This window comes from Bos grunniens, chromosome 13 (genome assembly GCF_055505025.1).
Source record: "Bos grunniens cultivar Pamir isolate PY7600 chromosome 13, Bosgru_T2T1.0, whole genome shotgun sequence".
NCBI classification, from domain to species: domain Eukaryota; kingdom Metazoa; phylum Chordata; class Mammalia; order Artiodactyla; family Bovidae; genus Bos; species Bos grunniens.
In genome coordinates, this window is record NC_141177.1 from 31,063,845 (window position 1) to 31,079,557 (window position 15,713).

Consider the following 15,713-nt stretch of genomic DNA (forward strand, 5'->3'; position numbering starts at 1 on the left):
AGGAAGAGAGGCTCCAGAGGAGAGGAAAGGGAGACTTATGTAGTCATGCTAAGACGGGGGAAAGAAGAGCTGGATTTAGCAGAGACCTTAGGGAAGCTGAGACAAAGGATGAGATGCAGAAGATATACAGTTTTACTCCTTCCGCCTCTTGGGTGGAGGGGGATTAAAAAGGAGCCTCCCTTCCCTGCTAATGACCTCAGGACTTCTCTCCATCACCCAGCATCCCAGATTCCAAGATGGATCAGGCCCAAGCCAAGGCACTGCTCAGAACTTTGGGCTGCCAAGGCAGGCAAGAGTTAGGATTTGGTAGAGGATGGGTAGGTGGGGAGACGGAAGGCCTGAGGGTGCCTCTGGGGAAAGGCCAGAGCTTCATTCTCAGCCACTGTCTGTGGGGTTTGGATGTTTGTTTTAAAATGCTCCTGCTAATAAAAAGCTGGCTTAAAACTCAACATTCAAAAAATGAAGATCATGGCATCTGGTCCCATCACTTCATGGTAAATAGATGGGGAAACAATGGAAACAGTGACAGACTTTATTTTCTTGGGCTCCAAAATACTGCAGATGGTGACTACAACCATGAAATTAAAAGACCCTTGCTCCTTGGAAGAAAACCTATGACCAACCTAGACAGCATATTAAAAAGCAGAGACATTACTTTGCCAACAAAGGTCCATCTACTCAAAGCTATGGTTTTTCCAATAGTCATGTACAAATGTGAGAGCTGGACTACAAAGAAGGCTGAGTGTGGAAGAATTGATGCTTTTGAACTGTGGTGTTGGAGAAGACTCTTGAGAGTCCCTTGGACTGCAAGAAGATCAAATCAGTCAATCCTAAACAAAATCAACCCTGAATATTCATTGGAAGGACTGGTGCTGAAGCTGAAACTCCAATAATTTGGCCACCTGATGTGAAGAATCAACTCATTGGAAAAGACCCTGATTCTGGGACAGATTGAAGGCAGGAGGAGACGACAGAGGATGAAATGGTTGGATGGCCTCACTGACTCAATGGACATGAGTTTGAGCAAGTTCCAGGAGTTGGTGATGGACAGGGAGGTCTGGCGTGTTGCAGTTCATGGGGTCATAAAGAGTTGGACAGGACTGAGCAACTGAACTGAATAATTAGCATGTAATCAAGGCTGTAAAGGCATATGAACTGCCTTCTGAGTTGAGAGCAGAGACTGACTGTGAAGGAAGTATCATCTGTCCTAGACAGCTTTGGCAAGGTCCAGCTGCTATGAGAAGGGCCCTGGGGCATCCTGTTTCACCTCGAAAAGGAGCATCTCCAGGGACCCCTGGGTGCCCAAGCAATAGCAACCAGACAACTCTGCAGCCCCCAGGTTTGCATCCCCCTGTACTCCGAAGCACGGGTTACCTGAGTGACTCAGGCTGGAAAGATCAGGTTGCTCTCGGTGTCACCTTTAACCTGGATTCCCAGGGAAGTACTAAGGAAGCCCACACACGCCCGTGCTTGGATGTCCTCCAGCCAAAAAACAGCTGTGTTCCCTGAACTTTTCTGTCACAGTCTCCTTTAATTTGGGGGCTATTTCAGAACAGGAAATAGGAAGGGGATGACTTGGCCCTGGTGGATATATGAAAATGAGCACTTTCTCCTCCCATATCCCAGCTCTCTAGTACAGGAGCAAAGAACTCACCACCTCAGCACACTCTGGGATTGATAGGAAAGTGTTTTGAATATTTGGTTGAAAACAATCTTTTTAAGAAAGCAAATGAAAGTGACTCAGTTGTGTTTGACTCTTTGCGACCCCATGGACTATACAGTCCATGGAATTCTCTAGGCCAGAATATAGGAGTGGGTAACCTTTCCCTTCTCCAGGGCATATTTCCAACCCAGGGATTGAACCCAGGTCTCCTGCACTGCAGGTGGCTTCTTTACCAGCTGAGCCACAAGGGGAGCTCTTAAGAAAGCAAGGAGATGCGTAAATCATTTTGGAATCCTACAAAAGTGGTTAATGCGGCTGTTTTCGTCACTCAGCCGCATTTATCCAGAAAAGGCGCACATACAGCATGCTCTGTACACTAATCATGCTAAGTGAATGAGACGTTTCTGAATTATAGGCTCCAGCAGCTCACAAACCAGGTGAGGCATCTGCCAGGCTGCACTCAGGTGGAGCTCTGCTGGCTTCCGTCACACCGCAGGCCCTTGGGTGGCTGGGAATTGCTACCCCACCCATGTCCCCTAGGGACCCTTAGGAAAGGGTCTGCTTCCTCTGCCAGCATTTGCCTCCTAAGACTTTCTTAGACCACCAGAGTCTGCTCTGCACACCTGCACACCAGGCCAATCCCACTGAGAAATGACACCCCAGAGGCCCTCAGCCAGTGACTGATGGCATTGGTGGATAAAAACCTCAACTTCCATGCCCAGCCCTCTGACGGGGTAGCTGAAGCACAAGTTCTAGGCTTGTTTCCAGGGCTCCCTGGGGACTGAGCTGCAGCTGCCCACAGTGGTACCTCCCGGCTGATGCACCCAATAGGACTGCCTTTCCTTCTCTGGTCACTCCCCACCCCCACCAGGGTTTCCGCATAAAGTATTTGCACTGGAATCTTTGTCTCAGGTTCTGCTTCTGGGGAAACCCAGATAAAACACTTGCCTCTCCAGACCTCCCAGGCTCTCCTGCCTCACTTCTTTCTTCTAGAGAACAGACTCCTATCAGTAGACACCCTTTCAGTTTCTCCCCACACTCCAGTGAGGGTCTTGGGCAATCCCACTTTGGAGACCACAGAATCAGGGACCTTGGCCTTCATTCACATCCCTGCCTCTAAGCTAGTGTAGGAGCACACGTCTGCTTCCAAGGGGCCCCAGCAGGCCTCTCAGACCTCTCCATGCCCTGGGTCTATCATCTGAGTTATTTGAGCGTATGTCTATATTTCTTTCTTTCCATTCTTTAATCTTGGTTTGTTTGCTTGTAACAAGAGCATTAGCTCCTCCCAAGGGGAGAAGAACAACAGTCTCCCCCTCCCTCCGTCTTCCTTTGGGGCCTGCAGCTCTGCTCAGGGATGCTGATTGGTCATCTACTGCATGGGCAGGGAGGCAGTGCAGCTGCCTGGGGGAACCAGGAGAAGGAAGGCACAGTCTAGACTGACCTGCATCCTGTACTTAGCCGCTGTGCTAATCCTCAGGTCATTCTCTGTGTTCATAGGAAATGTGAGGATATTTCTGTTGTTTGTTTTTTAAGGGATGACACATAGGCTTCCTTACTTTTTTTTTTTTTTAATTGCATTTATTTGTTTGTTTTTTACCTGCTCTATATCTTTGTTGCTGCTCATGGGCTTTCTCTATTTGCGACAAGCGGGGACTCCTCTCAGTTGCAGTGCTCAGGCTTCTCTTTGCGATGGCTTCTCTCGTTGCGGAGCACAGACTCTAGAGTGCACGGACTTCCATAGTTGCAGCACATGGGCTTAGTAGTTGTGACGCACAGGCTGAGTTGCTCCATGGCATGTGGGATCTTCCTGGACCAAGGACTGAACCCATGTTCCCTGCATTTACAGGCAGATGCTTTACCACTGGAACACCGGGAAAGTCCCACAAGGATTTCTTTAAACCAAAGCCCTTTCTATTTCACCTTGGTCTCACTTGTCCTGCAGGGGTATGAACAGAGTAAACTGGAGACATTTGCAGACCAGGAGCAGTCCTGGGCGTGCAAGCAGGGGTCTTGCCCATTCTGCCGTCCTCTCTTGGTCTGCTGGGGTCACGCGTATTTTTCTGCTGCCATTCGTGATAGTAATCCCTGTCCCAGAACTGTAAGCTATCCACCTTGTCCCATTGCTTTGCCTGGATGTGTGTGACTGTGTGTGTGCCTTAGTGCCTCCACTAAGTGAGGTGGAGCATGGAGGGTGATGCTGGGCTACCTCAAGGGAAGTGGGATTGAGCCTGATCCCACAGTGGGGTAGGTCAGTGCAGCCCCTCAATGGATACAGACCCCAGGCAGGGGTACCTGCTCCCTTCCCTCTTGAGTCCCCCCAACCTCTCTCCCTGGGAATCCCCTCCTGCTGAGAGGGCAGGCCCTGTGAAGCAAGCTTGGCTTGGGGCTTAGGGCAGACTTCCCAGCTGTGGTCCTTAGGAGCTTGGCAGGAGCCAGCAGGCAGCCGGGACCCAGGACTGACTGGTATTTGCCAAGAGGGATGGATGGGAGAGGAGGCTTAGCATCAATGATTGACTCTTGGCCTGGGAACTGCAGGAGTAGCTGTGTAGATAGGGTATGTTGTGTAGACATGGGATTGTGTTCTTGCTCAGCCTCCACCCCTGTTATTGTAAGACCTCTTTCTTTCTCTGCCCCTTCTTTTTACTGTCTGAGAACCTTCCAGCACCTTTTCTGGGCCAGATGATGGAATAAAGGGTAGAGTGATCTGGGATGGCTTCACAGTCTACCCCCTTCTGGCCTTATGTCCCCCTAGGTGGTCCTGGAACCTCTCTTGAAGCTGGTCCTGGGTGGGAGAGGGGGCAGAGGAAGGAGTCAGGGTTACTGCCACCTTTAGTATATTCATTAACAGTAATCAGGGACCTGCTGCGATCGAAGTTCTTCAGGCTTCTCTGCCTCCTGGCAAGTGGAAAACAGGACAGTCAAGGCCTGGACGTGAAGCCTGAGGCAGAGGAGAAGGGAGGGACCCTGGAGGAGGGAGGAGGATGATCCTGGAGGAAAGAACATGTAGAAATAACTTTTGGTGGGGAAGAGAAGGTATTGGTGGCCCCCCTCATCTTGACCAGCCTCTCACGTCCGTATGCTGGGCCTTCCCTGCCTGCAGCATCTTCTAAGTCCTGCCTGACTTCAGAGCCTCCTGGTGGCCTTTAGTCATGTTTCCCAAACCACATCCCCCAAGCAAGACCTGTCACTTTTGCCTCCAAAATCAGCATTTCATATGGACCACTGAGGCTCCCAAGCAGGCTTTCAGGAGGAGGAACAATTTTCATTCTATTGGTTATATATTTACTGTAATCTATATAAGTAAAACGGAGAAGGCAATGGCACCCCACTCCAGTACTCTTGCCTGGAAAATCCCATGGATGGAGGAGCCTGGTAGGCTGTAGTCCATGGGGTCGCTAAGAGTCGGGCACTACTGAGCGACTTCACTTTCACTTTTCACTTTCATGCATTGGAGAAGGCAATGGCAACCCACTCCAGTGTTCTTGCCTGGAGAATCCCAGGGATGGGGGAGCCTGGTGGGCTGCCGTCTACGGGGTCACACAGAGTCGGACACGACTGAAGTGACTTAGCAGCATATAAGTAAAAATACAACAAGCTTCTCAAGGCCATGACATTTCAGATATTATAGCTTTGCATGAAGCCAAGTAAGGATAAGTTGATTTACAATTATATGAAGAAAAATAGTAAGCACTGTTGAGTATGGCAGAGGCCGTCACATGGCATGTCCAGGACGGACTCTGGTCTAAATGGCTCTCAAAGCAGTTCCACCATCCTCACCTCTGCATCCCTGCAGTGGCCTCTTGCTATCAGCACCCTCGGCACTCCCTGCCTGCAGCATCTTCTAAGCCCTGCCTAACTTCAGAACCTCTTGGAGGCCTTTAGTCATGTCTCCCAAACCACATGCCTCCACCAAAATGCTCCGTAGTCAAGTAAGCATGGTATGTTGGTAATCTATTGCCACGTTAAAAAAAAAAAAAAGTTATTCCCAAACTCGGTGACATAAAACAACATTCATTATCTCACACAGTTTCTTAAAGTTAGAAAGCAGGGAGCAGTGTAGCTGGGTAGTTCTGGCTCAGGGTTTCTTATGAGGCTTCAGTCATCTGAAGGCTGGCCGAGGGCCAGTGGATCTCGCCCAGCTGATCAGTTAGTGCCGGCTGTTGGCAGGAGGGTTCAGTTCTTCTCCGTGTGGACCTTCCGGAGGACTGCTTGAGTATCCTCACAACATGACAGCCAGCTTTGCCCAAGTCACTGATTGTTTAGGGCAGGAGCCATGTATCTTGTATGACCTAACCTTGGAAATCATATGTTCTCACTTGTGCCAGATTCTATTGGCCATAGAGACCAATCCTGACAGTGTGTAGCAGGGACTGTGCAAGGACCTGAGCTCCAGGAGGCAGGGGTCATGGGAACCAGCTTGGAGGCTGGTTGCCACACGTGGGGACCACTGGCCTGACCGAGTCAAAGACAGTCCCTTCCTGGAGGGTGCCCCAAGGACGCCCCCCCACACACACTCATGAGTACTCCATGAAGCCGCATCTCCCAGCAGTTATGGCTATAGCACTCCTTCATAGAACGAAGATCTGGAGCCATGAGAGAGCTAAAGAAAACATTTTGGAAGATCTTGACCCAGAGAAGAAAGTCTACACTCCATGGCCTGGTTTTTGTATGCCTACATAGTCTGGCACTTTCAATACAAACCTTTTCTCTCCTCACTTCACACTTTGAAACCTGTGATCCAGTGACACCCACACCTACAGCCATTTCTTATGCTATTAGTTCTGCCCTTGTGCCTCCGGCCCTTGTCGAGCTCCTATTCATTCCTCAAAGACCAGAGGGAATGCAACCATCTCTGTGAAGTCTTCCCTTCATCTCACACAGAATTAATTTTTTCTTCCTTTAGTTTTATTGTTTTTTATGTAGGCACATCTCTTAGGGGGGACTCACCACTGTGTCTCGTGTTAAGTAAGCTCTGTGAATCTGTCTTCTCTCCCCTTCCAGGTGTTTCAGTCTGGCCCCACATGGTGCCATGTGGCCAGTGCTTAATACATCACCGGGGCTCAGGAAATATTTGGTAAATAGGGCCTTGGTTCTCCTACTTGTGCTCCAACCCTGGCTTTGTTTCTGGGGCTGGTTTCTGATGAGCCAGGAGAAAGCAAGACCAGATCACAAGATGCTTCTGCCCAAAGGAGCCAGCGGTATCCTTAAAGTGTGGAGGCAGGTTCCCCTACACCTGAGGAGGACTTTTCCACCTTTAGCCATAGCCCAGAGTCCAGGCTGGGCAGTCTAGTGCCCTGAGCCAGTTCAGTGTCTCTGAGTATCTGACGGACTTCATCATCTCCCAGGCAATGCCATAGGCTCGTGCACACAGCTATGAACTGGGTACAGTGAGATATTCATTCCCAAACCACCCAGCTGCCCCTTGAGGCCCTAAAGGGCAGTCACAGGAGCCTCAGGTCAGTAAGATGTGTTTCTCAGGTCAGTAACATGTGTTCATTTGGTTTTAGGGACCAGCTTCCAAAATGTAGGGTCCAGAGAAAAGTCTAGGAAGGAGTCTGCCAGGGATACCCTCCGATGTGCCACTTATCCCCACGGGAGCAGGTTCGGTGATCTCAGCACTGGGAGACCTCTGTCTGAAACTGAGATGGCCCTGTCAAGGGTGGCATGGGCCCGTCCAGTGTAACTCTTGACATGTCAGAGCCGAGTCCTGGTCAGAGGTGATAGGTGTCTTTCTGAAGGGCACTCACTTCCGGTGGTTTCCAGCAGCTTTCCTCCCCACAGTGGTGTGGGCCTGGCACGAGCACACTTTGAGAAGCAGCCCCCTTCCAACCTCAGGAAATCCAACTTCTTCCACTTCGTGCTGGCCATGTATGACCGGCAGGGGCAGCCGGTGGAGGTGGAGCGCACAGCCTTCATCGACTTTGTGGAGAAGGACCGAGTGAGAGGCTTGTGGGCTCACCGGGAAGGAAGAGGGTGGGGAGGTGGGGGGGGTGGTTTCAGGGAACCCCTTCCCACTGGAACAGATGACGGATAGGCCGTGGAGGAGTGGAGAAGGGGGTGGTGAACGGATGGGAGAGGAGAGGGAGGAAGGTTGGGTGGGGAGTGGAGGGGGAGGGGAGTGACTGGAGGATCCCTGGGAGCACCGAGCATCCTCCCTATCTTGTCCCTGCAGGAGCCTGGGGCTGAAAAGACAAACAACGGAATCCATTACCGCCTCCGGCTGGTATATAACAACGGTTAGTGAAGCCCACCACCCATGGGGTACCACAGCACCATGTGACACAGTACCCCACCGTACTCCAGCTGGGAAGGGTGTGGAGTATGTTTAGTCGTCAGAAGCCACAGGAGCTCCCTAAATAACAAACCTCTCCGCCTTCCCACCCTCAGGTCTTCGGACAGAACAGGATCTCTACGTGCGTCTCATTGACTCCATGTCCAAGCAGGTGAGCCAGCCACCATCTCCCCTGAGATCGGAACAAGCATCCTTGTCCCTGCTTCCGTATCCCCCGTGCGCTTCATCCTCACCAATCTAGCTCCCCACAGTCCACAGGAGGAGGATGTGTGGCTTTTGTCCTCTAGACAAGAAAAAGACATTTTCACAAAGACTTTGCTCTTGGGTCCTGTTATCTAGAAATTCAGCCTAGATGGAGATTCAGGTGGGTTTATTGAGGAAGAGGAGAGAAGATCTCAGGAGGGGACCAGGGAGAAGCAAGACAGAGCAGGGGACGCTCAGCAAGGATGTGGTGTCAGCTGGAGTCTAGCTTCAGCCTGATCCTCAGGCTAGAGTAGGAATGTCACCGAGTTGTTGCCCCTTGAGGCAAGGAGGCCAAGATTCTGTCCCCTGTATTGGTTAGTTACTGGCTGGGGACCACTCCCAAGGGAAGTGTGTGTAACCTTCCAGGCATTTTCAGGGGAAGCAGCTCCTATCTGCTGAGAGCAGTTCTCAAGAGAAAGACCTTAGCAGCTAACACAGGGATGGGTGCCTTGGTCCAGCACTGGGTGGGGCCCCAGAGCTTCCAACACTGGCCCTCAGCACTTGGTGCTTTGAAAAGATGAAAGGAGGAGGCTTGGGGCCAGCCAGAGGAGCTCTGGGCAACTGAAATCTGAGTCAGCCCTCATGCACTGTGCAGCCTTAGGCTTTTCAGAACTCTGTGTCCTGGTAAGGAACAGGGCTGAGTCTCAGATGTGAAAATCAGTGGCCTGAACTGGAGGTGGAGGCTTGGGCATTCCCACACAGACAGGCTTCCAGCAGCCTCCACCCAGTCCCAGGGTAGAGGAAAAAGTTGTGCGTTTCTAGGATGCCTGTGGTCACTATGGTCTGGGAGGCAGACTGGGAAGTGGCAAAGTGGGATTGTATGGCCAACAAGCGTGGAAGAGGTTGGAGACTGTCCACAGAGAAAGAGACCCACAAATGAGGGATGGCTGAGAGGCCCAGACGTTTTAAGTTGGAAGTCAAATGTGTGTTTGGGAAGCTTACTCCTTGCTTCAAGGCCAAGGAGAGGCTGGGGACTGGTTGAGGGGTCGGGGAATGATCCAGCGGTCCCAGAGGAAGCCGCTGACCTGGCCTGCGGAGATGACGGATGGGGAGCGTGGCTGAGGAGCTGGCGGGAGACCCTGGGGGGACGATGCTTGTGAAAACCGTGGAGGCTGGGGCATGTGCCTGGTCTTGGTCAGGGTGATCGGTGGACCTCCCTGCCCCAGGGCAGAACTGGCTCCAGAAAGTGCTGCCTGTGGACAGACAGAATCCATAGACCTCACCCCATTCTTGCCCATTCTGATGGCCGTCCCGATTTGGGAAGCTAGGTTCCCAGCTCCTGCTTTGCACTCCTGGGCCCCCAGAGAGAGTTGGAGGGCATACTCTTCTCTGGGAGGAGGGCCCACCTGCCCCTCACCTGGCCTCAAGAGGAGCCTCCTTCCCCCCAAGCTCGTGCACTTCTTCTTCCCCAGGCCATCATCTATGAAGGGCAGGACAAGAACCCCGAAATGTGCCGTGTGCTGCTCACTCATGAGATCATGTGCAGGTGAGAAGGGCTGGAGCGCTGGCACTGGCCTCTTGGCCCAATCCCCTCCCCACTGATCCCCAGGGAAGCCTGGTAGGGGGAGGTGATGAAGAGTGAGGTCCCTGGGCACAGTGCTGGCTGAGGAGAGGGTCCTTGAGGCCCCATTAGCCTGGCCTGTTTATGTGGCTTCTCCGACTGTTTGTGCAAGAAAGGCCTCCTGCTGCTACTGGGAAGCTTAACTAATAAAGCTCTGGAGAGGGCTCGCTGGGAGGTGGGGGCAGGGCCTGGGCCTCCTGGATTAGCTCCAGAGCTGAAGGAGGAAACTTTTCTGCCTCTTATGTGACCTTCAGGGAACCCCCTGGGCAGGCAGGATGGGGAAGGAGGAGCACAGCTCTTGGTTCCCCTTCCCCATTACCCCAGGGCTTGGCATTTCTAGGCAAGGGCTCCCCAGGAGGTGTCAGTTGGACAAGGTCGTCCTAGGCAACTCCTCACACATGGAAAAGAAACTAGAGTTCAAAAATCTGGTTGGAACAGTGGCTACTCTTGGGAAGGGCAGTGACCAGGATGGGGCTTCTGGGATGCTGGTCATATGGTATTTCTTGGTCTGGTTACATGGGTGAGCTCATTTTGTGAAAATTCATGTGTTACATGCTTACAATTGGAGCTCTTTGTATAAAAAGGGTACAGAGAGAGTAGATGGTCAGCATTCTACCCTTTCCTGGATCTTAAGGAGCAGCACGCCTCTGGGACAAGGGTTTCCTGGCCAACCTTATCCCCAGGGCTGGGTTCTGGGAGTGAGCCCTTCTGGGCCAGGGATTCCACACTCAGAGACAGGACATCAGCGTCCTCACCCTAGAGCCACACATACACACACACATGCACACGCGCACACAAACACACCCCACACTGTAATCTCCCTCTCCTTCTTTCTTCCTTCCCTCCCTCCTCACCTTTCCTTCAGCCGATGCTGTGACCGGAAGAGCTGTGGCAACCGGAATGAGACGCCATCAGACCCCGTCATCATTGACAGGTACAGGCCAGGGGAGGAGGGCCTGGCAGCTTGCAAAGTCAGGGCAGGCTGGAACCAGCCACAGAGCACAGTGGCTCCCACCACCCTTTGGTGGCTCTGAGCAAAAGAAACGGTCCCCTGAGTGAAGCCCCTGGTGGCAGACTCTCTGAGGCTGGACTTAAGAGTTGTGCTTCCTGAGGGAAGAAGCCAGAGAAGACAGGGATGGGAGATGGTAGAGGATGCCACGGCTGGAGGAGCTAACAGGGAGTGGCAGGGAAAGTGGGCTCTGGTCCTGGTGCCTCCTCTAACTTCTCTGTTCATTTCCTTTGTTAGAAAAATAGGGAAATACTTGGTGAGTTTCAGTCATAGGATTGTAGAGGTGATGCATGTGAAAATGCATTTTTCTTTCTGAATAGGAAATATGTATATATATAAGGTACAAAATTCAAAAGATAACACAGAAGAGTAATTAAGGAAAAATAAGTCTGCCCTACACCTATGTATAGCATATTGTACACAATCTTTTGTATTTAATACTTACCTTTTTTATTAATATCTTAGAACGCATTCCATATTGGAACTAAACCCTGCCGTGTTCTCCTTTTAATAGATAAATCATTCACAGTGTACTAAAATTCAAATTTAAAAGGGTTGACAGCAAAGTCTTCCACCTCTGCTTCTGACTCATCCATTGCCCTCCAAATAAGCAAGCATTGTCCCCAGTTTCATGAGTATCCTTCCTGAGCTAGCCTGTGCAAGAAAATGCAGACACAGACAGTCTCCTCATTCTTTTTTTTGCTACTGCAAAATATTCCGTTGTATGGATGGACCGTAATTTATTTAGTGTCTATTGCTGGACATTTTGGCTGTTTTCATTCTTCTTCAGGGATAAAATATGCTGTAGTGAATTACTTTGTCCATGTGTCACTTAGCATGTGTGTGCATTTATATGAAGGATATTACTAGAAGCAGAATTTCTGGGTCAAAGGAGATGTACGTTTGTACTTTTGATAGTTATTGCCAATTTGTCCTCAGTAGCAATTATACCAATTGATATTCATACCAGCTATTTTGAGAATGCCTGTTGCTGTAGTCTAGAGATGCAGAACCAGCAAAGGAGCCTGAGAAGCAGCTGCAGTAAAGTAGGAGGCAAATCAGGGGGGTAGAGTCCCAGAAGTCCAGCTAGAAAAATTTTCCCCAAAGAAGGCTATAGTCAACTGCATCAAGTGCTGCTCATGGAGATGATAAAAAGAATAAGAATTAACCATTAGATTTAGCAGTGTGGGGGACATTGGTCACCTCAACAGGAGCTATTTCGGTGGCAAAAGGGGCAGAATTCTGATAGGAGTATGTCTAAGAGAGAATGAGAGGAGACACTAGGGACAGTGACCAGAGGAACTCTGGACTTTCACCCTAAAGGGATCAAAGAAATAGGGTGGTGGCAGGAGCACAGTGTAAGGCTAAGAAAAAATGTAGCTTGTTCAGATGCTACTGACAAAAATCCAGTAGGAAATGGAAAATTATGATGCAAGAGTTAGAAGGGAGAATCGCTGCAGCAGTGTCCTCTGGACAGCAAAGGGCACGGTGTCTCCTGCATAGGTGGAGGACTGGTTTTACCTGGGAGCACAGACAGTTATCCATGGAGACAGCGGGAAGACAGAGAATCTGGGCATGGAAGTGGGTAAATGGATATATCCAACACAGGAGCTTGCAGACATCCTTTTCTGATTGCTTTGTTTTCTCAGTGAAATAAGAAACAAGGTCAACAGTTGAGGGTGAGGATGGAGAGGGAGACACTAGGGCATGAAATAGTTGTCCAGGAGAGTGAGGGGACTATGGACATGTTCTGTGATTGCCAAGTGGCACTAAGGGCCCACCTGAGATATGTTCATAAATTTACTTATCTATTTATTTATTTAAAAAATTTATTCACTTTGGGCCTCACCACATAGCTTGTGGGATCTTAGTTCCCCAAGCAGCGCACCAAGTCCTAACCACTGGATTACCAGGGAATTCCCTATGGTCATGAATTTTTTAGTTTGTTCATTTATATTTATTTTTGGTTGCACTGGGTCTTCGTTGCTGCATGCAGGCTTTCTCTAGTTGTGGAGAGCAGGGTCTCCTCTCTCGTGGTGCACAGGCTTCTCATTGCAGTGGCTTCTGTTGTAGACCACGGGCTTTGGTAGTTGCTGCATGCAGCTCAGTAGCTGTGACTTGCTGGCTCTAGAGCATTCGGGCTTCAGCAGTTGTGGCACACGGGCTCAGTAGTTGCGGCGCCCAGGTTTAGTTGCTCCCTTGCATGTGGAATCGCCCCAGACCAGGGATCGAACCCGTGTCCCCTGCATTGGCAGCTGGATTCCTATCCACTGCACCACTAAGGAAGTCCTGTGGCCATAAATTAAGTGAGCAATTTTCCCCAGCTCTGCTGAGCCACAGGAGTGCACGTGCAGAACAGGTGAGTGGTTGCATATAGCCAGAGTTAGACGTTTGCTATGTGAATACAATGAAAGGAGAGGGCAAGAGAGTAAAAAGTATAAGCAAAGGGTATTTACAAAAACAGAACAAGGAATTTAAGCTCACAAGGGAGAGGAGTATGGCAGAGTGAAGAGAAAGGATGATGAATGGAGCACAGGTTCTGATGGGACCAAAGAATGATTGGAGTTGAGGTACTAGAAGGGGGTGGAGCTGGTGGTAAGGAGTGGTTGCCTGTAGGTAGGATTATTCGGAAGTTGTGTTTATTGGTAATGTGTGGCCAGGGGAGTGTAGAGGCAAGGTCAGTGGAGGAGAGATACAAAAGGAATAGAGAGAAGAATGTATTGGAAGAGTTATGTATTTAGCTTAACACTGAAATCGCCAGGAATTATGATTGATTTTAACAATTCTTTACAGATCCTATAGATCCTAGATACTGATCATTTGCCATAAGTAGTTGCCTAACTATGTTTTCCAAAGTAGCAGTACCATGTTATGTTTCCCACCAGCAGCGTATGAGAGTTGTAATTCCGCTCGTTCTCATCAGCACAAGAATAATCTCTCTTTTTAATGTTACCCATTCTAATAGATGTATAGTCATATCTCATTATGGTTTTAATTTGCATATCCCTAATGACTAATGAAGGAGAAGGCAATGGCACCCCACTCCAGTACTCTTGCCTGGAAAATCCCATGGATGGAGGAGCCTGGTGGGCTGCACTCCATGGGGTCGCTAGGAGTCAGACACGACTGAGCGACTTCACTTTCACTTTTCACTTTCAAGCATTGGAGAAGGAAATGGCAACCCACTCCAGTATTCTTGCCTGGAGAATCCCAGGGACGGGGGAGCCTGTTGGGCTGCTGTCTTTGGGGTTGCACAGAGTCGGACACGACTGAAGCAACTTAGCAGCAGCAATGACTAATGATGTTGAACATCTTTCCATGTGCTTATTTGCCATTCGTATTTTTTTTTTTTTGGTCAAGTATTTGGGTTATTTTTTTAATTACTGAGTGGGAGTTCTTTATATACTGTGGAAAAAATTAGATAAATATTTTACAAAAAAATTTTTCCCAGACTTCCCCGGTGGTCCAGTGGTTAAGAATCCTCCTGCCAATGCAGGGAACATGAGTTCGATCCCTAGTCTGGGAAGATTCCACATGCTGCAGGGCATCTAAACCCATGCACCACAGCTGCTGAGCCTGTGTGCTGCAAGTAATGAAGCCGGTGCATCCTAGAGCCCGTGTTCGGCAACAGGAAGCCACCGCGGCAAGAAGCCCACACACTGCAACTAGAGAGTAGCCCCTGCTGGCCGCGACTAGAGAAAGCCCATACGCAGCAATGAAAACTCAGAGCAGCCCAAGAGAAGTTAATTTAAAAAAATTTCCCAATCCATAACTAGTCTTTTCATTCTTATCAGTTTTTTAAAAAATTAATTAGTGAATTAATTTTTGGCTGTGCTGGGCCTTCGTTACTGCCCAGGTTTTTCTCTAGTTGCAGCAAGCAGGGGTTCCTCTCTAGCTGGGGTATGCGGGCTTCTCATTGCGGGGGCTTCTCTTGCTGCAGAGCACGGGCTCTAGGGGGCGTGGCCTTCAGTAGTTGGGGCACGTGGACTCAGTAGTTGAGGTTCTGGGCTCTAGAGCACAGGCTCAGTAGTTGTGGCGCACTAGCTTCGTTGCTCCATGGCATGTGGGATCTTCCTGGATCAGGGATTGAGCCCATGTCTCTTGCATTGGCAGATGGATTCTTTACCACTGAGCCACCAGGGAAGCCCTCTTAACAGTGTTTTTGAAGAACACAAGTTTTTAATTTTGTTAAGGTCCAATTTATACATTATTCCCTCTGTGTATTGTGTTTTTGTTGTCATAGCTAAAAATCTTCAGCTAGGTCACAGAAAAGTTCCCCCTTCTTCTATAAGTTTTGTAGCTTTGGTATTTTTGTTTAGGTGTAGGATCCACTTTGAGTTAATTTTTCTAGATATGAGAGGTATAGAATCAAGACATTTTGTTGTTTTATTATATATATTCACTCATTCCAGTACTATTTCTTTTAAACTTTGTAAAAAAATCAATTATTTATATGTGGAGTTATTTCTGGACTCTATTCTGTTCCATCGATTCCTTACTCTAGCTTTTATGCTACTTCTACACTGTTTTGATTACTGTTACTTTATAATAATTCTTGAAATAAGGTAATATAAGTCCTCCAACTTTGTTTCTTCATTGCAACTTTTTCCTTTGCATTTCCATATGAATTTGGGCATCAACTTGTTAATTTCTACAAAAAATCCCATTGAGCTATTGATTGGTACTACTTTGAATCTAAAAACCAATTTGGAGAAAATGACATCTTAACAATATTGAGTCTTCCAACCCCTGAACATTTTCCTCAATCTCTCTCATCAATATTTTATAGTCTTTAGAGTACAGATCTTTCACATTGCTTGTTCAGGTTTATCCCTTATTATTTGTTTATTTTGATGCTATTGTAAATGCTGTCTTAAATTTCAATTTCCAATGGTTTATTTATGGTACACATAAATATGAATTTTTATGTAACTGATTCTGTAGT

The 15,713-nt window shown here is 48.9% G+C and overlaps 1 protein-coding gene across 12 annotated transcripts in view; it reads left to right on the top strand.

Annotated features, from left to right (window-relative positions):
• The window catches only part of EBF4 (EBF transcription factor 4), a 59,787-nt gene that overhangs the window by 7,159 nt on the left and 36,915 nt on the right, over window positions 1–15,713 (top strand). For 5 of the 12 annotated variants that reach the window (XR_015139318.1, XR_015139316.1, XM_086333122.1 and 2 more), the window contains exons 3-7: window positions 7,445–7,601; window positions 7,836–7,899; window positions 8,051–8,106; window positions 9,611–9,684; window positions 10,625–10,693. Coding sequence is in view for 7 of the 12 variants with exons in the window: in XM_086333122.1 (XP_086189248.1) it covers window positions 7,445–7,601; window positions 7,836–7,899; window positions 8,051–8,106; window positions 9,611–9,684; window positions 10,625–10,693 (420 nt within the window). In the remaining 5 variants the exon portion in view is untranslated. Of the gene's footprint in view, window positions 1–7,426; window positions 7,602–7,835; window positions 7,900–8,050; window positions 8,107–9,610; window positions 9,685–10,624; window positions 10,694–15,713 lie in introns of all 12 variants that reach the window. The other 7 variants (XR_015139317.1, XR_015139315.1, XR_015139314.1 and 4 more) reach the window with 2 other exon arrangements.